The sequence below is a fragment of the Corvus kubaryi genome, unplaced genomic scaffold (assembly GCF_017639235.1).
Source record: "Corvus kubaryi isolate FWS band 111438036 unplaced genomic scaffold, C.kubaryi_AGA036_p1.0 37398, whole genome shotgun sequence".
NCBI classification, from domain to species: Eukaryota; Metazoa; Chordata; class Aves; order Passeriformes; family Corvidae; genus Corvus; species Corvus kubaryi.
The window spans coordinates 38,559,442-38,580,205 of NW_024581137.1; the positions used below are offsets into that span (position 1 = coordinate 38,559,442).

The window sequence follows — 20,764 nt, forward strand, 5'->3', positions numbered from 1 at the left end:
CCCAGGAATCCCCAGAGACGAGTGTGAAAGATTGGAGCACGAAAGGTGTACCTTGGTGGAAGAGAATCAGGTCAGAGAACACTTAAACAAACTGGACATACATAAACCCCTGGGCCCCAAGGGGATGTACCACTGAGTGCTGAGGGCACTGGCTGATGTCATTGTAAAGCCACCTTCAGTTGTTCCTTCCTTTGCTTCTGGTGCTTCTCATATTTCCATGCAAAACAACAGTCATCACAGGCTTCTCACAATAGATCAGTGTCCCTTATATTTCATATCATCAGCTGGCAGTTGGAGAGTTGCACTTTACTGCTTCACACTTAAGAGATATGTTGACATTAAGGTAAGGCATTACGTGGGTAAAATCCTACACGAATAAATTCTGCATTCTGTAGTCTGAATGGAGCCTGCTGGAGCTCTTATGAGGGTAAGGAGGAGAAGCAGAGGTGGTAGAAGTGCTGCAGGATGAGAAAAGACAGATTGGTATAAAGGTTATAAAGGTTTGGAAAAGCACTATTTTATGCATGAGACAAAGCAAAGAACTGAACTGGCCTTCTAGCTTTGTCCAAGCTCCTTTCCATGTACGCAAAGCAATTTCAAATAGAGGATTTGCTTTTCATCTCTCAAATATTATTTCTGTTCATCCAAGAGGCCCTTCCCCAAATGCACCGTATATCACTGGGGACCTGCTCTACACTCCAAGTGTTTTTTTCATGTAATAAATACTTGACATTTAGAAAAATCGCTTCTAAATTTACACAGTGCAGAGCTCACAGTTTGAGATTACCCTCTAAGCACCCTGAAGTGCCAGGCGCATAAATAAATATCTTTGCAAATAGATTCTCATTTATTAGCTTTGCAAGAGTACTTTCACTTCTTGGAGATGGGTGATTACTACAGAAGGAAAGAAACACTTCTGGTTTAACTTAAATAGTAAGAAAATGCAGGAGAAAGGCTGATTGAAAATGTTAAATTCTCTCCCTGATCTTTTGATATTTTCTGTCTTTGTAATTTAAATTTCGTAATAAGAGTACTATATGTCTACACTGTCCAGTTGTGCTTTATGTCATAGTCAACCAAGTATAGATTAAGCTATGAAACAGCAGCAAGAGATAAACTGTCATTTTCAGGGACAGGAAATATGGTCTGTCTGCAGGTCATGCATGGTTTCCATTCATACAGGACATAAATAGATCTCAAGACATACTATCTACTCCCATAATACTACTGGGAGATGACCAAGCATTACTGTCCCCATTTCAAAGAGGAAATATTATAGGACTAATTGCTTTTCCATAGAGAAACCCGGGGATTGCTGTCTATTCCCACTACATAAAGATTGAAAAGTTCCCTACAAAGGCATCCTTCCATCTGAACTGCAGCATCTCACCTCATTTCCAGGAGTGTGGAAAGCGAGAAAAGATTCCTGATAGCCATGAATTGCTTGGCACCCCTTCTCACTATCACCTGTGCATAGTGCCTGTGCTGCACAGGCTGGAGTACTGATGCAGTTAATGGTGCTATGCAAGGATACAACCCTAACCAGTAACCAAGGTGATCTTTTCACTTACTTTTGCTGCCAAAACCCTAAACCTCTTGTTCAAACTGACTTTCTGCTGTCGGGCAGAACAGCTCTGTGATGGATGGGATAAAAGGCCTGTTTCTGACTACAGAAGACAGCCCAGATTGTTACCCTGGGACAGGCTGGATAGGCCAGGCTCTTCTTCAGTACAGACTGAGCCTTAGCAGCCAAAACCACAAGGGACCAGGGATCCTTGGACATGAGCTCAGAGCCCTTGAGCCCAGGGCCTTCAGCTCAGGGACTGCTTGTGTTTTCCCATGAAGTCTGTGAGTAACTAGCAGTGATAACCATGATGATTCCAGACTTTCGTTTTGGTCTAGGTGTGCCAGAACACTGTTTTTTCGCCAAGTCAACACTTTAGTGAAATTAAAGTAGTTTGAGACTTTTTCTGACAAATGACAGATGAAGCCATGTGGAACACATCGAAGCAAAGCAGGGAGTGGGGGGAGAGGTGCGTCCCTATTAGCAAAAAATCAAGGTTTTACTACTGCTTACATCTTTCTCTGAGTGTGGATAACCAGATTCAATGAATATGCTGCCCAGTCAAGCTTCATGACATTCTCTTTGTAGTGTTGTGTTACACTGAGAACCAGCTATTACTTATCTCCAGGTTCTGGCTCCATCAGGAAGATCTCCATGGCTCCCAAAGTCCCTCAGTTACTTTATGCCTTGCTAATGAATTTATCCAAGCAAAGCAGTGAAAACCCCCAAGTGAAAGCTGTTTGACTTGCACTGCTAGATTGACACACTAAGCTAAAGCCAAAGTACAATCGGATTAAACCACTTTTAATGTGTCTATTCAGGGCTGCACAGCAGTTCGAGTACACAAATCCAATACTGATTCCAACAGTGAATATTTGATAAAGAGCTTTTACATTCTGATTAACTTTTTGTGACCATGAAAAGTTGTTTTAGAGGTCAAAGAAATTAGGTTCACTAGGTTTGTTATTCGCAAAGGTTAATCTATACCTATTCTCTTTCAGAGAGTCCTTATCAACCTGATCTCATTATATGCAGTCTCTAAGGGATGCTATACACTCTGCTCTTTAGCTACTCTTTCCCTGCTCTCGAGGTGAAATGCCACAGGGTAGTGATCAGGCCTCAGCCATGGCTGTGTATGAATAAGGTAGTGGTAGCTCAGTCTGGGGTTGCACCTGCATTTCACCCCCTCCCTCAGGGTGGAGCACTGAACTATGGGCCAGCACACACACACATTCCCTCCATAAACCAGGGAATCTAGGATTTATCACATGCTAATTTAGACACCTAAACAAGCCAGTTGTATTATACTCCACTTCTCTCCAAGGCCATAAAGGGAACCCACAGTGGTGACTGAACTGTAGTGATGACACCTGCAGTCAGTTCCATGGAAACCACCTTTGGTGTCAAAATGCTTCTGTTCACTGCTAGACTGTACAGCACTGAACTCTTCAGCTGGGCCACACTCCCCTCTCTTCCTTTTCCCCTGGTCTGAGGTCACTTTGTAGTGATTTTTCGTCTCAGTTGATCCTTTGCTGTCTGACTTTTGAAATTAATATCCTCAGCAAATCATTCGGCTCCTGCAGAGCACACACAACACAATCAGTATAATTACTACATGTCACACCTCAGTTGTCACTTCACTTTAATGGACTGCAAGTAAGATGAACTTGAAAAATGCTCTAAGTTAATGTTCTTAGAGTTCCTATTTTAGACTCTTCTGAAAGATGTTACATGTATTCCAGAAGAGAGATTTCATCCTAGAAATTATCTGTATTACAGTGAAGTGAATAGGGCCAACAGAGTTCAGAGCTCTATGATCAACACTGTTGAAAAAACATTCACTGTAGATAGGGAAAGTGTAGGACATGATGGGACTGATCTAGTAAATGTAGGTGTTTATGATGTAGGAATTTATATATAAAGTAGTCACCCTGACTATGAAGGAGCCTTCTGTACTTAAGGACCATGGACCTTGCAAGTCTCCCTACCCTGGAGACTGTGGGTGGTGAGATGAGTCTGGGGCTATTTACTCCTGTCACCTCACTCAGCTTTACAGCAAGGTGAGGTGCCCATCTGCCTCCCACTCTCGCCCATTCAGTACTTCAACATGTTTGGCTTTTTAAAAAGCAGTTATTTTACACCCACATTTGATGGAGAACTGTGAATTCAATGCCAGAGTACAGAAGTCTTCCATTTTAGGTCACTCCCTCTGCCACTTAATAATTACACCCCCTCATCCTTCCTTTGTAACATTTCTCCATGATATGTCACACACAAGCATATCCAGAGTATCTTAAACTTTGTCTCTTACTCTTCTACTCCAATGCCTCAGAGAACAAGAACATCATTGTCTTTTTTTTGATCCAGCCTTGAAGCCTTTTCTGAGAGTGCAAAAACCTTTTTTTTTTCTTTTCTTTTTTTTTCTTTTTGTCATTGTTTTGTTCTGTTTTGTTTTTTAAAGAGAACCAACTAATTTAAAATCCAGCCAGGTTAAGAGTCCTTTTGCTTCTCTTTTATATCATAATCCAACTTCAGGACATTCACTGAGGCAGCATGCCACCACCCACCTCAACTCCTTCCCTTCCTACAGGTGACTCAGACCCATCATTCCTACCTTCCAGGCAGGAACCCGAGTGTGGGGGTTGGTAGCAGCCCAGAGGCAGGAGCTGTGCCCATGCTCTGTTAGAGGGCACACACAGTGGGAAGCTGCAGCCCACTCTTGGGATCCTGCTTGGTATCAGAGCAGGTGTTGCACAATGCATATTGTTTCAGAGAAACTATCAGTATTAAAGGGGCAGTTCAAACTGAGGGACCTTTACTGAATGATTTTACTTTATTAAAACTCTACACCTAATAAAAGAGTAATTTTTGGCCTTACAAGATTAAAAGCTAAACAAAAAGAACCGATGTCCCTGCAGGGTTGGATTTACACAAGCAGCATTGTGCTTAAAATTCAGAATATTTCTGCCTTAAAAGTCTCTCAAATTACCTAGTAAAAGTAATTTCAAATATGAAAGTTATTCAATTTCTAATGCTTATATATTTTTCCCAGCACATCCAGCATTTCTTACTCCAATGACAGCAGCAGTATGTGAGCTCCTGGACTAATTCAGTTTTGCTTCCCTGTGCTGTAGAAAACAGACAGCAGCCTAAATTCAGTCCTCGCTGTGGCCTCTTTTTTTTCACTTACATGATAAAAGATCTGCAGTGCTATACTTAAGAACTAATGCTTTCATTATGGTATCTCTATTAACCAGATGGCTCCATCTATCAGTCTGCAGTGGCCATGAGACCTTAACATTCCTATTTAGTATTAATTTGCTCTGGTGCAGAGTGAGGATGACAGACACTTGATACAGGATGGAAGAAGCAAGCTAAAACTTAGCCATGTGTCTCAAAACCCAGGCATATGTAGTTACCAAAACATGGGCATACTGGGATCCTTGAGAAGGAGGCAATCTCTCCCCACCTTTTAAAATGCTGATGATTCCTCAGCCCATATGTGTATTTTTCCAGCTGCTGGCTGTGCTGTGGCTGTGATCCCAGATCCCCTAGCCCACTGCTGTGGCTTTCAGCTGGTGGACTTCGGCCATTCCCTTCTTCTGGACTAAGACAGTGCCCTCATGTTGTAAAATCTTCACATGACACTTTTTGCCTAACAGAGGCAAGAGGAAAACTTAACCTGGTCTTGAACCATATAATTGCTCTTCGGAGCATTGCTTCTAAAGCCCTTCTAACACCAGTGACCAAGTGTTTCCCACAGCAGGAATGCCATCTTGATGGTAGGTGCCCTACCCCTAGGAGCATGGTCTGTGCTTGGTGTGATCCAGAGGTACAACAACTAACGTGACAGGCATAACCTCAGTGCACAACCACTTCCCTCCCACTCTCCTCTTGTCCAGCTCACTTTTCCCAGATTGCTTCCCTTCTAAATCAGGTATTAACAAAAAGGCAATGCTTTGTCTAGGGTTGCCCTCAGTTGTTCTGTGCTTGGAACAAGCAGTCCTAATCACTTGGCAGTGCTCTCTTTCAACATTGGCTGTTCATAAATATTTGAGATGGCTAAGCTCAATCTAAGACACTTTCCTCAGCAGAAATCACACTTCTGATTTAGAACTTGCTTTGATTATGAGGACACATTTGCATCTGCATCACTCATATGTGCAATTCCAGCTATCAGCACAGCAAACAAAAGAAACCCTTTGGTTCTGATCATCAGTGAAAGACTCATGCACTGTGGGAAGGAGGTAGGCCACAAAGATCCAGATCTTAATCTTCGGGCAGAAGCCACTTGATGGTCCATGAGCCCAAATAAAAGCTTTCCGCTCTAAACCTCTGTTCTGTCTGCAATAAAATTTGGCAGTTGCAGTTCAGTCCCTAGAGGGCCCTAAAGGATAACAGTCCTCCTCACCAAACAGCTGCATGTACATATTTGACCCAATTCAACGAGGCAGTCAGCTTCTATTTGGAGAAGTCACAGTAAGCAGTACAGTTGTTCTACAGCTGCCTTCTGCCCAAAAGTAAACACTTGGAAGGAAAATTCTCTCTCTGAACTTTATCTGTTTGAAATTCATTCACTACAAGCATCTTTGTATGTAGCCAAAACCTATATTAAGAAAAAATCCCAACACAAGCGACTAAAATATACATAGATATCTACTAGATACACATCTATCAGACATGTAGGTACTTTCCATAAAAAAGTATTTTATACAAAGTCAGTATTTTCTATAAAAGATTTTTTGCATCTATAGTTTTAACATTTTCCATTAATCATTGTTTTTGAAGCATTTTGTTATTCTTAGAGATAGTTTTCAAATTTAAGAGCTATTTTCAGAGGAAGATGGTAACAATTGTGTTTTCTTGTTTGGTTCCTTTCCTTGTTTGACATTTCTTCAATAAATAATTTTTGAAAAGTATTTCAAGTCATTAGAAGTAGCAAAAGAAGATGGTTAATTGTGTTGCCATTCAAGAACACAAAAGACTGAAACCACTTGAAGGTACCATTTAAGCAAGAGATGTTTACACATGCACCAGTGCCCCAACCCCCTATACCTGCTTTTAAGCAAAGCTTGCTTTCTTCCTTGCACAATCTTAAGGAACTGTCCGCATTTCTACTGTCAGTTGCTGATACTGTTCCAGAGGATTCAGACTAATGCATTTCCTATGCTGCTGGCCTCAGGAGACATATTTTTGATTGTTTAGTCTCAGAAATTCACAAAAGAAAAAACCCCACCACAATTATGCCTAATAAGTCTTTATTTCCAAACATAAATTGCAAAAATATTCTATTACAGAACAGGTAACAAGTACAGAATTCTAAGTATGCCTTGTAACAGTGAAACCATTGCCTCCTTCACAAAAAAATCAGCAGGCACTTAAAACATGAAAACAAAGTACAAATTAAATCAGCTGTAACAGATGACTCAACAATACAACTTCATCTTGCTTTTCTGTAATAAAAGCACACACACGGCTGAGGGGCTCCTGCCTCCTCCTAAACCCGGCGCAGAGACATTTCTATATTATGCTGCACACATTCTACCCAGACAACACCAAGTTCACATCTGAAAACATAAATAAATTCAGCACTGAGAGAATTTGAGGAACCTTTTTGGAACAGCAGTAGCAGAGCCTACACTAATAGCTTCGCAGAGAGCTTGGTGCATGTGGAGGAGCACAATTATACCAGCTCCATGGGGGAATAAGCTCTGCTTTGACAATTGCATTGGAAAGAATGGAGCTCAAATGAATGCAAACAATACACATTTTAAGAGACAACGAAACCTCTGGGCAAAAGCTATCACGGTAACTTTAAGAAATTACATTTTGACACATGGATGAGTCTCTGAAAAGAAAAGCCACACATTTGCCATCCCTGAGGAGCAGCCCTGCATAGGACCTCTCCATTCACCTGTTTTGTCACTTGCAGATCTTGAACTAAATCACAAGTGGAGGTTGCCTCTTAGGCCTATCTTAGAAAGGTAAATCTAAGATGCAAGTGTCCACATGAGTAACAAAAAAACTCCTCCAGAAATCAGCCAAATACCCTTAAAATTATTTTGGCTTGTATGACTGGTTTTTTAGGTGACATTATGTAACTTTCCACACACTTTACTCCGGTGGCATTAAAAAAGAATAATGTTTAAAATAATTTTAATTAGGTACTCAAACAAAAGAATATCAAGAATATTAACATAAAGAATACATATAAAACTACTATATAAATAGTGCATATAAAAATGCAGAAATGTTAGCTGCTACACTTCAGTGTCACAAGAATGGGTTTGTATTGTAAACACTGACAATAAATACACCAAGGAGGAGGTGTTTTTAGGGACATCTCACAGCCAAGCCAAGAGCTGAGAAGCCTAGCATGTTGTTGACCTACAGACTTGCTGTAAAGAATCTCCTCTTGTCAGGGATGAAAGTGAATCGTGAGGAATTTAAACTCAGCAATATTGACAGTAGACTATCCTGTCACAACTATTTGCATGATTCATTCTGATGGGCTCTTGCCTTGAAACCATGATAGGATCATTAAATACTTCCATCATGCATTGTAAGTTTTCTCCCTCACTGGAGAAAAGAGGGATTAAAAAAAGACAAGACACAGAAGTACCAGGTGCAGCAACAAACACTGATGTATTGCTGAAGGTACATCAGGATTTAGCAAATGTTCTTTTGAATGTTCTTTTGATGGCAACATGAAGATGCCACTCCTTGTGTTTCACAGCCAGACTGTTTTCATTGTAAACCAGTATCTGCCAGCACCTGCCACCCAAGGGCAGTTATTGCTCTTGCTCAGAGTGATGTGAGCTCTATCCACATCACAGTACTGCACTTACTCCTTGGTCGATGGCAAACTCAAGCTGATGTTCTCCCATCATGTTAAGCTCTCGCTGTACTACTGGAATTTGCTCGACACTGAGAGCACACTGATGGGCTGCTACCCCTGTAGCTGTAACCCAGTAACCCCGGGTCATTCCTCTGGTGCGCCGCGTTCTCAGAATAGGAAGGTATTCTGAAATGTGCCCTTATGAAAGGAGACCACGAAATAACAGCAATAGTCCCTTTGTTTAGTGGCATGCTGCAGAGCGTTTCTGCTCTACTTGATCATAATGATAATTTTGAGCCAATTAAATACTTTATGAAAATCTGGAACAAAGCTTAATAAATATAAATCTGCCCACTTGTTGTATGCTGTAGGTGAAAAGCCTTAAGGATTTCCCCTGAGAGATTAGCAGCATTTGAAATTTGTCTGTCCAGAAACTCAGAGAATGACGATCCTGTCTAAAATGACAGAATTAAAGAGAGTTGGGCCTTCTAAAGTAACTACACGCCCCCTTGGCACTGTTGTTGGCTAGCAGACCTGGAGATTAAAGAGATCTGCTGCTGAAGTACCACAAGATAAAGGATTACCTAGCTTTGAATATTTTAAACTAAGATATGTTTAACTAAAAGGCTCATATGTAAGAAGTCTACTGATTCAAAGTACGCAACAAGTGGCTATCAGCTGTTTGAGATAGGGCTGTTTCAGAATAAAGCACTCCACAGAATATTCCTTGAGCTTGATCTCACAGACTCACAGATCACATACAGGTGGATGTGTGTTTTGTGGACCTGAGTGTCCCTGGAGGAGATACTGCATGGATATTCAGGACCTCCCTCCACAAATTTGTCACAGGAGAGCAACTGACAGAACAAAAAAAGATCTCTAGGTCAAATAGATCTAAACCTCAATTGCCTTGTTAGGCTGCAGCTCCACCACGGAGTCTGTGCAGGCTCAAGCTGTACATGATCAATTAACCCAGATCAATTAACTGATCCATGTACTTGCACTGAATAAAATCAACTAATATCTAACAATAGGAATATTTTGCCAGTAATTTAGAGAGCCACAGAAGGTTCAAAGTCACCTAGATAATTTAGTTTCTTTTTCTGAGTCACACAAGACAGAGAATTTCATCTTTTGTCAAGCATGCTGGTATGTCAGTCATCTCACTACTGTACAAAGGAAAGAGAATCAAAATGAGAGCAACTGGTCTCAAACCGCCCAGGCCTTGTTCACCTCTGTTCTCTGCAGATGCTGTCTTAGATGCTGGGATTAGAAGAGACTGAAAGCAGAGGCATGCTGAATAACAAGCAAGTTTATGCAAGTTTACCATCAGTGAACTAAGAATTTTTCTGCTTATCATTTCTTAATCTGCCGGTGGTCAACAGCTTGTTAGAATGACTGTAATGGGAAAGAGAGAAGGGTGAGCAATAATCAGCAGTGTAGGCACCAAGAGTCCATAGTGTAGGTGCCTTAAGCACCTTCTGGCACCACAGGGTGAGATGGGCTCCGGCCCACCAGAAGAGCTGCTGTGCTGCCAATCCCCCCTGCAGGGGCCCATCTCTCCCTTCTGACCAGGCAGACCCTCAGAGATGTTGCCTCTGGACTTGGTCAAGCTTTCAGGGGACTCTGGGTCTGTCCAACAGCTGCTGGATAACAAATGGTGCCTGTTGTGTCCCTACAATCTCACCTGCATGGTCTTACCGGCTCCTTTGCTTTCCAACTTTAGCACCTCCAGTTAGGCAACGTGAATATCACACCAAGCAGCCTTCCCTGAGGTGTAAACCCGGTCGCTTAGAGCATGTTTTACTAAGCTGCAAGCATAGCAGTGTTTGATTCACAGTCACACAAACTCCCTAACAGACACTAAACAGGACTGCATAGCACTCCACAGGGTAAAGACAAATAACCAACTCAAGGCAGCACTGGATCCTGAAAGAGGATGCAACATTAGAGATTCAGAGGAGAAAAAGGAATAAAAGCAGCCAGGCGGGCTTTAATCAAAGGATGGTGTGATGCAGTCGTGCAAGGACACTGTCAGCTTCTGCAAAGGTAGAGTGGAAATATTAGCACATTGCCAGTGTTTCTATCTTTAGAAAGCTATTTAATCTCAATATTCATTCCACAGCATGTGACAGCATTGGAGGCTCACAATCCCTAAAAATGAATATTCCTCATGTGAAATAGAGGAAACTGAAAGGTCCTTCCTAACCTTTGGTCAAGAATCCTTCATCCAAACTGATGTTGTCTCAGTCTTACAAGAGTGTCATAAACATACCCAGCCAGGTACAAAATCCATTTATTATTATTAACCTGGCACAGATGTAAAATAAATGAGAAATAATTTATTCAGCTATCCAAGAAAACATCATTTCCCACAGTGAATGTACTTCAGAAAGTCTTGGTCATTCTAACTATACCCTGTGATGCAGAAATGCCACTATTAACTTGCTCAGCCTGCGCCTGAATTAGCACGACCCGGCCAGCACACAGCACCAGTAGTTATAATAAAGCTGAGTAAAATGTCTGCCCTCCTGTAGAGTGAAGGGGATGCAACTAACATCTCATAATAACTTCATGTCTGGAGCAAGGCCTGAGGTTCTTAATCTAAAGTCTAATATAGAGTGTATTTTTATTCTATGGAGAGTTAAGAGCATTTGTAGGAAAGGGTAGGAAAGATCAACAATTCCTTCACGCATTTCTTATCAGCCCCATCTTCCACACAAATCACTGAGAGCCTTGAGAGCAGGGAAGATCAGGTCTTCAGGTCACTGGCAAGTTTAAACTTCATGGAAACAGTGCTAAAAAGTCAGTGGCTGTCCATACTACAGAAATTTCTATTTGCTCTCATTTGTGAGTGCTACACCACACTCCTTCAGTTAATACCTCTTTTCATCAAGGCTAGAATAGGTTTCCTCTTTTTGGCTAAACCTCTCCTAAAATGTATTCTGATGACCTTTCCAGTTACTAATACATGTGTGTTTCAAATAGTGTAGCTGCACAGAAATAGTTCAGATGCACAGTAACTTCAGCTCTTCATGGCGTGTCATGGTACACTGTTTACATTTATTCACTGAAACAACGAAATCTGGTACTAACAAGTGCTTTTGAAAAAAGTTGCTTCTTTGCTAAAAATAAATTTCATCTTCTCCTCTCCCCATCTACTTCACACAACCAGGTTTTGCCCCTTTACTCACGCTGAGTAGTTAATTGAATTTAGTCTGAGCAATGAATGATCTTGCATTATCTCTATGTACACATGGAACATTTGCAGTTGTTCTGGATACAATGCAAGAACCTCTAAAAGATGTATGAATTTTCCCCAAGGCAAACCATGTAACTGCTACACAGCCAGGATCACCTCACTGCTCTACACTAGACTGGAATAAGTTACAGTCCTTATGTGAACAGAGGTGTGCCTTTGCCTCTCTGGAAGAAATGCAGCAAGGTTCTCCTCAACCTCAGCTGTTTGCATCACCCAAAGGACAACTACATCACTTTGCACAGCTTCTACTAAAAACACTCCATGTGAGTGATTTATAGCAGAGGAGATGCTCTTTTTGGGAGCAAATTTGTCTTTGATCTGTAACTAGGATGTTGCAGTAGGCAATCATCGATAACACTTGTAACATGGATGCAGGTTCTTGCAGCAGCCAGTTTTCTGCACATGAGCAGCAGATGCCTGTGGCCAGAAAATGGCAAAAATCTCACTGCTGGGCAAGAAAAAATGTGGATTCTGGTGCTGGAACTGGAACAGATCAGAGTAAATCAAACCCTTGTGCTCCCCTCTTTCAGTCACCACCTGGTAATGCAGATGGACTCAGCTCAATTCTGCTGTCTTTGTTTCTGTTAAAGGCTCTACTGACACTCAGAGGTCCACATGTGTATTAGTGGCATCAGTTATTGCCCCAAATCACTATGTAATTTTTAAAACCCCTTATTTTCAAAAATGGACTTTACTGCTGATATTTGCAGCCAGAATTTATGGACACTTTTGCTTGGGTAGGAGTAATACTGGATTCTGATATCATTATCCTGGAAATAGATCCAGATGCTGAATGTGTTTCAATCAACAGACCTGTAACCCCAATGATTGATTCTAATACTTCCAGGAGTGTTTATGTGATTATAAAACTGCTGCAAGGTAAGCTTTCAAATATTACAATGCAGTAATGCTCTTATGAGGTATACATTTAAAAGGCTTTTTTGAACCTTATTTCATAAGGTGCAATTCATTTGAGTGGGAATTTTTTTTGCAGATGTAATCCTCGAAGAGTGGAATACTGAATGCTCTTTAAATCAGTTGATTTGGGATTTAATGCTGCAGTAGCAAAAGGAGTTTTAGTAAATGAAATATCTGATAGTATCTGACTGTAAAAGAAGGACACTCTATCTTTGAACTGACCATTCAAAGGACTCTCAAAAAAAAGTCAGTGAAACTCTTAACAGAATCTGATTATTAAAATTTTTAAATTTTGTTTGCTTGCTCGGTTGGGGTTTTTTTTCTGCAGTAGAACATATAAGCATATAAACAGTAAAAGCTAGGGTACAACTGCTTGTCATGGTATGACACAGTTCTTGTAAATGATAAGGTGATTCTTTCCACTGGGCTGATATTTCACTTTCTCTTGTTGGAGGATGTTGCTCCACATGTATTCTCGGACTGCATGGAAAACTTAAAGAACTGCACAGGTTATAAATTAAGTGAAGGTAGTCACTTTTCTCATACGTCCTGGTGTTGAAGAGCTGGGGGTTGATGGTAAGAGGAACATTCTCCTAATAATGCCTAGTGCAGTTTCATTATCGTAGTCATATATGGATACAAGCTATAATACATGAAAAGAAACTGAATTATAGGCTTGGTACCCATCATCTTTCTAATGGAAATTCTGTCTCATGTATCAGCCAAGACAGAGCTGGAATGGCAAGAATGTGTGCAAAGTCATGCCTTACCAGGACTCTGGGGACTGTAGTGTGGAACCAGGTTCACTGTCCTCATTTGGAGCTAAACTGGACTCTAGACAGGAAAACAAGCAAGTAAAGTGGTTTATAAATAATTACACAGCTCTGGTCCTTCATACACTTGTTCTCAGAATTAACATTACTCATATGAGTGATACCATTAAATCCACAGCATCATCTATTGCACAAAAAATGAAAGCCCATAAACCACTTAACTATCTCTAACCTCAGGGATTTTCTCATCTGTGCACCCTGGGACAAACGAAGAATGACATGGTTCTGAATTAATTACTCCTCTGCAGCTCTTCTCATGACTTTTCTCATGTAGACAAATGCCAGTATTTGCAGGATGAAGTTTTTAACTGAAAATGTTCACTCATGCAGCCACCATACAGAAACTATTGCCTATATTATGTGATATCAACAAAACCAGAGATCTTATGTCAAAATATTTTAGTGATCCTCTAAGAAGCAAAATATGATGAATGTCACATATTGCCACCATCCTGAGATTGTGCTTTTCTACCATTAAACCAAGAGTAAGGAGTTTCAGAATTTTTCAAATAATTGTTACTTCATTATTTTAAAAAATGATCACTCAAAATTTGTAAATGTAGCAGTCACTGTGTGAAAAATCCACTTTGTTTTCTCCCCAAGTGTAAAATATTTCTCTATTGTAATAATGCAGTTTAATGCTCACAAAATCACATCAGATCAAATCCAACACCGAACTGCTGAGTTTGTCTCCTTAGGATCATCACTCTGGAATTAAAACAATAAAATATGTTATTGGTATTTCTTATATAGTGGAAAATCCACTTTTTATATTTGAAAGAAGCCAATAGTTTAGTCTTCTGTGTATGCATTGCACCTTCTGCATCTGCTTTTCATCTGTATTTCAGACTGTGAGTCTGTGATATTATACAGAATCACAGGCTCTCAGAATCCTCCTGGTTAAGCTGGAATGCTCGTGCCTGGTGTAACTCAAGCATCTGCTCTTTCTAAAGGAGGACTCCTTCATTTGAATACCCCCAGAACCGCTCACATTTACCCCACCTGCTCCACACTCTTCAGGCTTCTTAAGCTAACCGAGGTCTAGCCAGTATCTTCATGGGGACACATCCACTGCCAATCTGAATATGGATATGTTCTAAATTATATTATCTACTCATATTTTGAAATAGCTAGAGATTGCAATTATTCTGTTTCTTCAACAGGATAGTTCTGCTGTGGAAAACCAAACCAGAATTCTTCTAGATATGTAAATACTTCTGCATTTGAATTGAAATCTAACATAAATTCTAATTTGATTTAATCTATACTTTCCTATTCTGGTAGGTTTTAACTAAATCAGAAGCAATTTATCTCCACTTGTTTAATTACTGACATTATTCTTAACACGTAAATTTTTTTCACTGAATGCATGAGCGAAGTCTGTGCTTAAAAGCTGTACTGCAGGGATTCTAAGGCAGAAAACCTTTCTTTCAGTATCTAATAATTTCACATCGGATAATATTTGCCCAAGTCAAGGATAGTCTGAAATTTGGCTGTCTGACAGGAATCCAGAGGCATCCTTATTTTAAAATGTGGTATAATTTTTCTCAAGGTAATTAAAAGTGAACTGTGGGGTAGCTCCTATTTCTCTAGCTACACCAGGACACCACAAGCATAAAAGAATTTCAACAGAATTTAAGCTCATGTTGGCATTCTACTGTTATAAATAGGTTATGTGTAACAGTATTTATCACTTACTTGGTTGCAGCAAATATCAAGATTAAAAAAAACATCACATGAGGACAGAGTTTGGAACAAAATTATTCTTTTTCATGTCAGTTCCTGAGCAAGTAAGCAGGCATCCCCCTGCTTTACAGGATGCTGCTCTGGCAGCTCCACCTTGAGTGGAGGGAGTCACTGCTGCTCTCCGTCAGAAATAGATTGCATGTAATCGTTTGGCTGGAGTTAAAAAACCCATACCTACTTTTTACTTTCCAGGTAAGATACACTTACACAGTGGAAGGTTCAGCAATTCTTACTTCCTAATCACCCGCACACCTCTGCTCAAGCCCTCCTCCCTCAGTCCTTCTGCTCAGACAAATTGAACACTATTGACTTCCCCAGGCTCAGAGTCTCAGTTTCATTCTTCCTTTCTGTGTTTTTTTTTTCGTGGTGACTGACTCCTCTGAGCAGCTGCTTAATGTTGCTGTTCTGTATGTCAAAGAAACACATACTCATCTTCCCTGCTGTCTTTTCCTAGCAAAGGGAAAACCGGATGGATTCTTGGACAGACAAAATTTGCATTTTAGCCAGGCTTCTGGGCAATCAAATTTATGCCAGTCTGATTAATTTATCATCTGACAATTTTTCTAATCAGATTTTCAGGGGTTTTTTTCTATTTTTAAATATGAATCAGGTCATTTCCGCTCCTTGAACCTGTGTTTACTTGAAGCTAATGACATGCCCTTCAGGCTTATCAGGTTAAACCAATGAACAAACAAGACTTCCTCCAGCTGCAGGGCCATATAGCAAAAATTATTTGGTAATCTAATACAAAATAATAAAGGTAATTATTTTAATTATATTTCAACATTTTGCTGTTGCTGCATTTTCCATTTGACCCCCTGTGATAGGTGGACACCTACTTTAGTGACAGCCTGTACATGTCTGTTGAACATAATCATAAAGGTACAGGAGAGGATATTAAGGCAGAATTTCCCACACTGTGGGACTCTATAGGTCTCTCACATCTGACAATTCTCTCTATCCAATAAGGAAAATTCACCTTTCCAATGTCAAGGATGGTGTTTAGGAGCAATATTGCCAAAAATTATTTATTAGGATGCAGTTATACTCTCCCTATAAGTGTTCACAGCAGAGAAGCTTCCTTCACTTATTTACAGCAGCACACTTTTGCGTCCCAGTAAAGTGTGTGGGAGGTTCTGCCTGAGCCTTCTGTGGGCACCCACTGGTGTAAGGAACCTTCAGCTACCCACTAAGAGGGAAGAACACAGAACATGGAGAAGAACATAAAATGGAAATTGAAAAGAGAAAGGAGATTGTTCAATTTTTAGAAAAGGTCATCTTCAGTGAAAAATACTCATTACAGAATTTCAATTATCTCTAATAGTTGATAATACTAGCAGAATGGTAGCTCATACTGAAAGCATTTAATTTCTTTGGTTTTCTCCTTGTAAATATAAGTGTAAATTAGGGCAGCACAACTTATTCTTCTTGTGTTTTTTTTTTCTTTACAGCTTATTTGGCAAATTTGGCCACAAGTGACTTTCAGTCTGTCAAGCATGGACAGCATTTAATTAACACATACAGATACTTAAACATTTTTGTGGCTTCTATCTGCTTCTCTCTAGAGTAAAGATTTCTAAAGAGCTGCCTTTAATTTTCTTAGCTGGTGTAGTTACTACAATTAAAATTACACAGTCTGTCTCCAATGATTTATATTATAGGAATAACAAATACGATGAAAACTGCTGGATATCAACAGCTTAGCCACTAAGAAAAAATACATTATGTATTTCTTAACCTTTCCAATATTCTGCAATCTTTTACAACCAAAAAAAGCATACCTTAGCCACATGAAACTGCATATATATACAATTCAATGCCTCCTAGGTAATCTCCTGCCATGGACTAGGAGAATGGATTCACTAGGTGGATTCTAGGTTCTTTCTTACAGGTTTTATATTATTCTAATAATCAGAAAGCCACTTATTTTTCTATTTCTTGAAAAACTCCTTGAAACTGAATAAAATTGTGCCTTCCCGGTACTAGCAATCTGTTATTTTAAAACTTAGCATTCTCTGATGATAAACTAAGTGTGAATGTATCTCTGACAACACATTTTCTAAACACCAACAAAGGATATTCTCAAATACATTTCAGAACCTAGCCAGAAGAAAAGCACCCTGAGCTTTTAAGCTTAAGATTTCTGGCTGGAACAAGATGATGCTATTTTATTTTACTTAACTTGAGTGATACTGTCATGAGATTACATCCGTCCAATTAAAGCATATTGTATACAATGGCAGTTCTACTGTACACTTCACTTACTATTATATTAACTTGAACCCCCTGGAAAAATAGAGTTCTGTGAAGGAGACTTTGACAACAGTATCGTGAGTTCAGGAATTTCTGAGTTAGCTTAAAAGATGAAGAAGTACTCACGCAAATTGGTCTTATTTTGTCAAAAGGGAAAATCAAGATGCAAAACATGCAGACAAATCTTTTCAGAGTCATCTCTAGTGTGTACACAGTAAATTGGCTCAAGGTCAGAGGCCAGACTGTGCTGTATGTCTCTGAGGCAATACACAGAAGGTAGAGTTCCAAGGGGTTGGGACAGAAAGACCAGAGGAAAGGGAACGATACTTCATCCTATATTTGTAACTCCCAGATTCTGCGCTGCCTCAAGGTAAAATGCTCAGCAAGATCTGCTGTAGTGTATGGCAGCTCCCTCACTGCCGTCCACAAACTGCTCCGCAGCCCCGGGCCGTGAGCGCACACTGCTCTGATCTGTACCTAACAAGAGGGAACGAGGCCACAGATGCATGCTTCCCCTTCCTGGAACAAACCTCATCCTTACTCTGCTCTCTGTATATATCTGGAAAGGCTGTGCCAGGATTAGGCGTCTCCTTTTGGAGATCACAATGTGTGAATGCCTTTAATAAAGCAATTCTCAAAGGAGGTTGGCTCCTGGGAACTGATAGCAAGCCAAACATAGGTTGGCAAAGACATGTATCCGAGATAAGGAGACACAGCTGACTATGATTTATGTGGGTAATCTGTACTCAGCTATGCTCCCTATCTAATATTCACAATTAGAAAATATTTCTCAACTCTGTGATACATATTTATTCAGAAAGATACAATCTTTCACTTATTTAGGAATACAATTTTCACTGAGTGCAAGGTAGAAACATCTCTCTAAGGAAGAAAAGACACACTTTGTAAATCAAATTTTCCCTTGGCACATTAGTGAAATAAAGACATTTTATGTGGTAAGAATGGGACCTACCTTTTTAGTCTGATTCACATTTACCAAACTGCAACTTCAAAATGCCTTTGCCATGAAGCTGAAGGATCTGGTTGTATTCTTTGGGCATTGCATGGAAACCTGGTTTAGGCAGCTGGTTGTCATAATAGTGGTGGCTGATTGGCATCTTCTCTGTGGATTTTGAGAAAGGCCAGAAGCCATAGAGCTTCACATTCTCACACAGCTCAAGAGCAGCACTAGTGATCATAAAACCAGATGACAACCGGTAGGCTTTCACACCCTTAGTTCTCCAGAACTGGGCAAGACTTTTCAGATAAGTGGGGTGAAAAAATATTGCCCTTTGCGTTGCTTTGAACTCTTTCAGAGTGTGGTATACTTTAAAAGAAGTGGCCGTGTTGCTTCTGAAGGAAAATGCCGGCAGTAAAAGAAAAGCATCTCCATAGACCGCAATGTTTTCCAGAAATTGTGTCTTCTTTTCATTGAGCTTGTTGTATCTGCAAAGCACAACATTTTAGGAATGGAACGTAGTATTGACACAAACATCCAAAACAGCCCAACTGCATTTGCAAAGATGTGTTATGAACTCTGCTGCACCAGTTCAGACCGTCTACACTGCAAATTCATATCACCCTATTATAAGTTGTCATATGTGCAGCTATGAAAATCTGACTGTTGTCTAACAAGAACACACTAAATAGGATTGAACTGGCAACACAGGAGATTCTGAAGGACCTATTTACAGAATTGATCAATTCAAGAAATTAAGAAGAATGCAAAAAAATATTGTGTTCATACTTCCTCTGTTTAAAAATACATGCACTACAATATGTACTGTATGTGTTTGTGGAATGTGTTTCTTACATCAATAGGTATACAAGAATCTCTCTTCAAAATCTCTGTCTGCCCTGTGTGGAAATCCAAGGATGCATGAGCAGTCTTAGAGTGTTAAAGATTAGTGTGTGCTCAAGTTTTGCAGGGTTTTAGCTGCATTTGATATACTTTTAAATACCTAAAAATATAGGCATCCCTGTTTATGTCCTTCAACTACAAAAGCAACACATGGAGATCTATAAAGACTTAGAGCTCTAACTTCACAAATGATGAGAATTTATTCTCAGATGCTTTCAGTCCCCAAAAAAGGGCAAAGAGACTTAGTTCTCGCCCCTGGAGAATTCTGTGCTCCCAAATGTACTAGTGAAACTCCCAAGTTATCCGAGACGTGATACAAGCAAGGGGGTCGCTCAACTCACGTCCTCTACAGATCTGACTTTCTGAATCACCTAAACATATGGAGCTTCCACCCCCTTCGGGACTCAAAGCACAGAGTCCTCTTTCCCAGGTAGTTGTCTATTTGAGCAGTGTATTTTCACCTTTCAAAGGCTACCAGAGTCCACTTTTCACAAATGGCTCCAGCAGAAGCTGGAAAAATTGGTTTCATTTCTCTTCACAGCTTGAGTAGGTTCAAACCCTCTTTTCATGCAGCACTTCAAGTTGGAGGACAGCAGGCACTGCCATTTCTATTCAAACCACTCACACAAGAGTTACCTCTTGCACAACTAAATTAGTGCAAGGAGTGATACACCTCTTCTCAACCTGAAGGGGTTTAAACTTACAGCTTCTGCTTCCCAGAAAAGTGCCATTACCACCAGACTCTCAAACAAAATGAATGAGAGAGACTCAGGTCCTTCTGTTGACCCTGAACCTCTGCGCATGCAAGAGCCGTGCAGCCAAAATAAGCAAGAAATGCCTGAGCCTGTGTCTAGGAAAAGCGGCTGAAGGGTGAATTTCTGGCCTCCAGGAATTGTCTCTGCTTTTACTCAGTGTAAAGTGTTGAGCCTCCAGGACAGAAATCAAATCTCTCTTCTTCCTTAGCTAGAAACCTGGACAACTCAACTTTGTCTCAATCTCCTTTGCAGCTCTGCCACTGTAAGGAGAAGTGTAGCCCAGTTCCATTAGGACACCTACATTGTACACCCTGACAGACACAGTTCAAAAGCTGATTAACCTTAACAATAACATCAGACTAAGCCAGTATGCAAACACAGAGTTTGAAATTACAGGGAATAATGTCCCAATAGGTCTTCTGAGAGAAGAAACGAACTTAGTTCTTTCAAATGGTACCAAGTTGCTTCCTGCTTCTTCTTCAAAAGCATTTACAGATTTCTCTGAATATTTAAATAAATACTTTTTTAAAATCATAAAATCCTCTTATAATCTCAGTTAATCCTCCCACAGGTTTATCTCCTATTTCCTTCAGTGTAACTCCTTTTAACCCTAGTGTGACTTGATTTGGCTAAAAAATGAGTGCAGCTGTGGCAGAACACTTTGATTAAGCTCAGAAAAATTGTGGATCAGGGCAGTAGTCACCAAGGATGCTGAGTCATTGGACACTTTCCCT

The 20,764-nt window shown here is 40.2% G+C and overlaps 1 protein-coding gene across 4 annotated transcripts in view; it reads right to left on the reverse strand.

Annotated features, from left to right (window-relative positions):
• Window positions 1-242: 242 nt before the first annotated feature.
• Window positions 243-20,764, reverse strand: part of ST8SIA6 (ST8 alpha-N-acetyl-neuraminide alpha-2,8-sialyltransferase 6) — a 52,522-nt gene continuing 32,000 nt past the window's right edge. For 3 of the 4 annotated variants that reach the window (XM_042043335.1, XM_042043334.1, XM_042043332.1), the window contains 2 exons: window positions 18,388-18,860; window positions 6,806-14,123 (listed from right to left, as the gene is read on the reverse strand). In XM_042043335.1, coding sequence (XP_041899269.1) covers window positions 18,392-18,860 — 469 coding nt within the window. In that variant the 3' untranslated portion in view covers window positions 6,806-14,123; window positions 18,388-18,391. Of the gene's footprint in view, window positions 459-6,805; window positions 14,124-18,387; window positions 18,861-20,764 lie in introns of those variants that run through there. The other variant, XM_042043333.1, reaches the window with a different exon arrangement.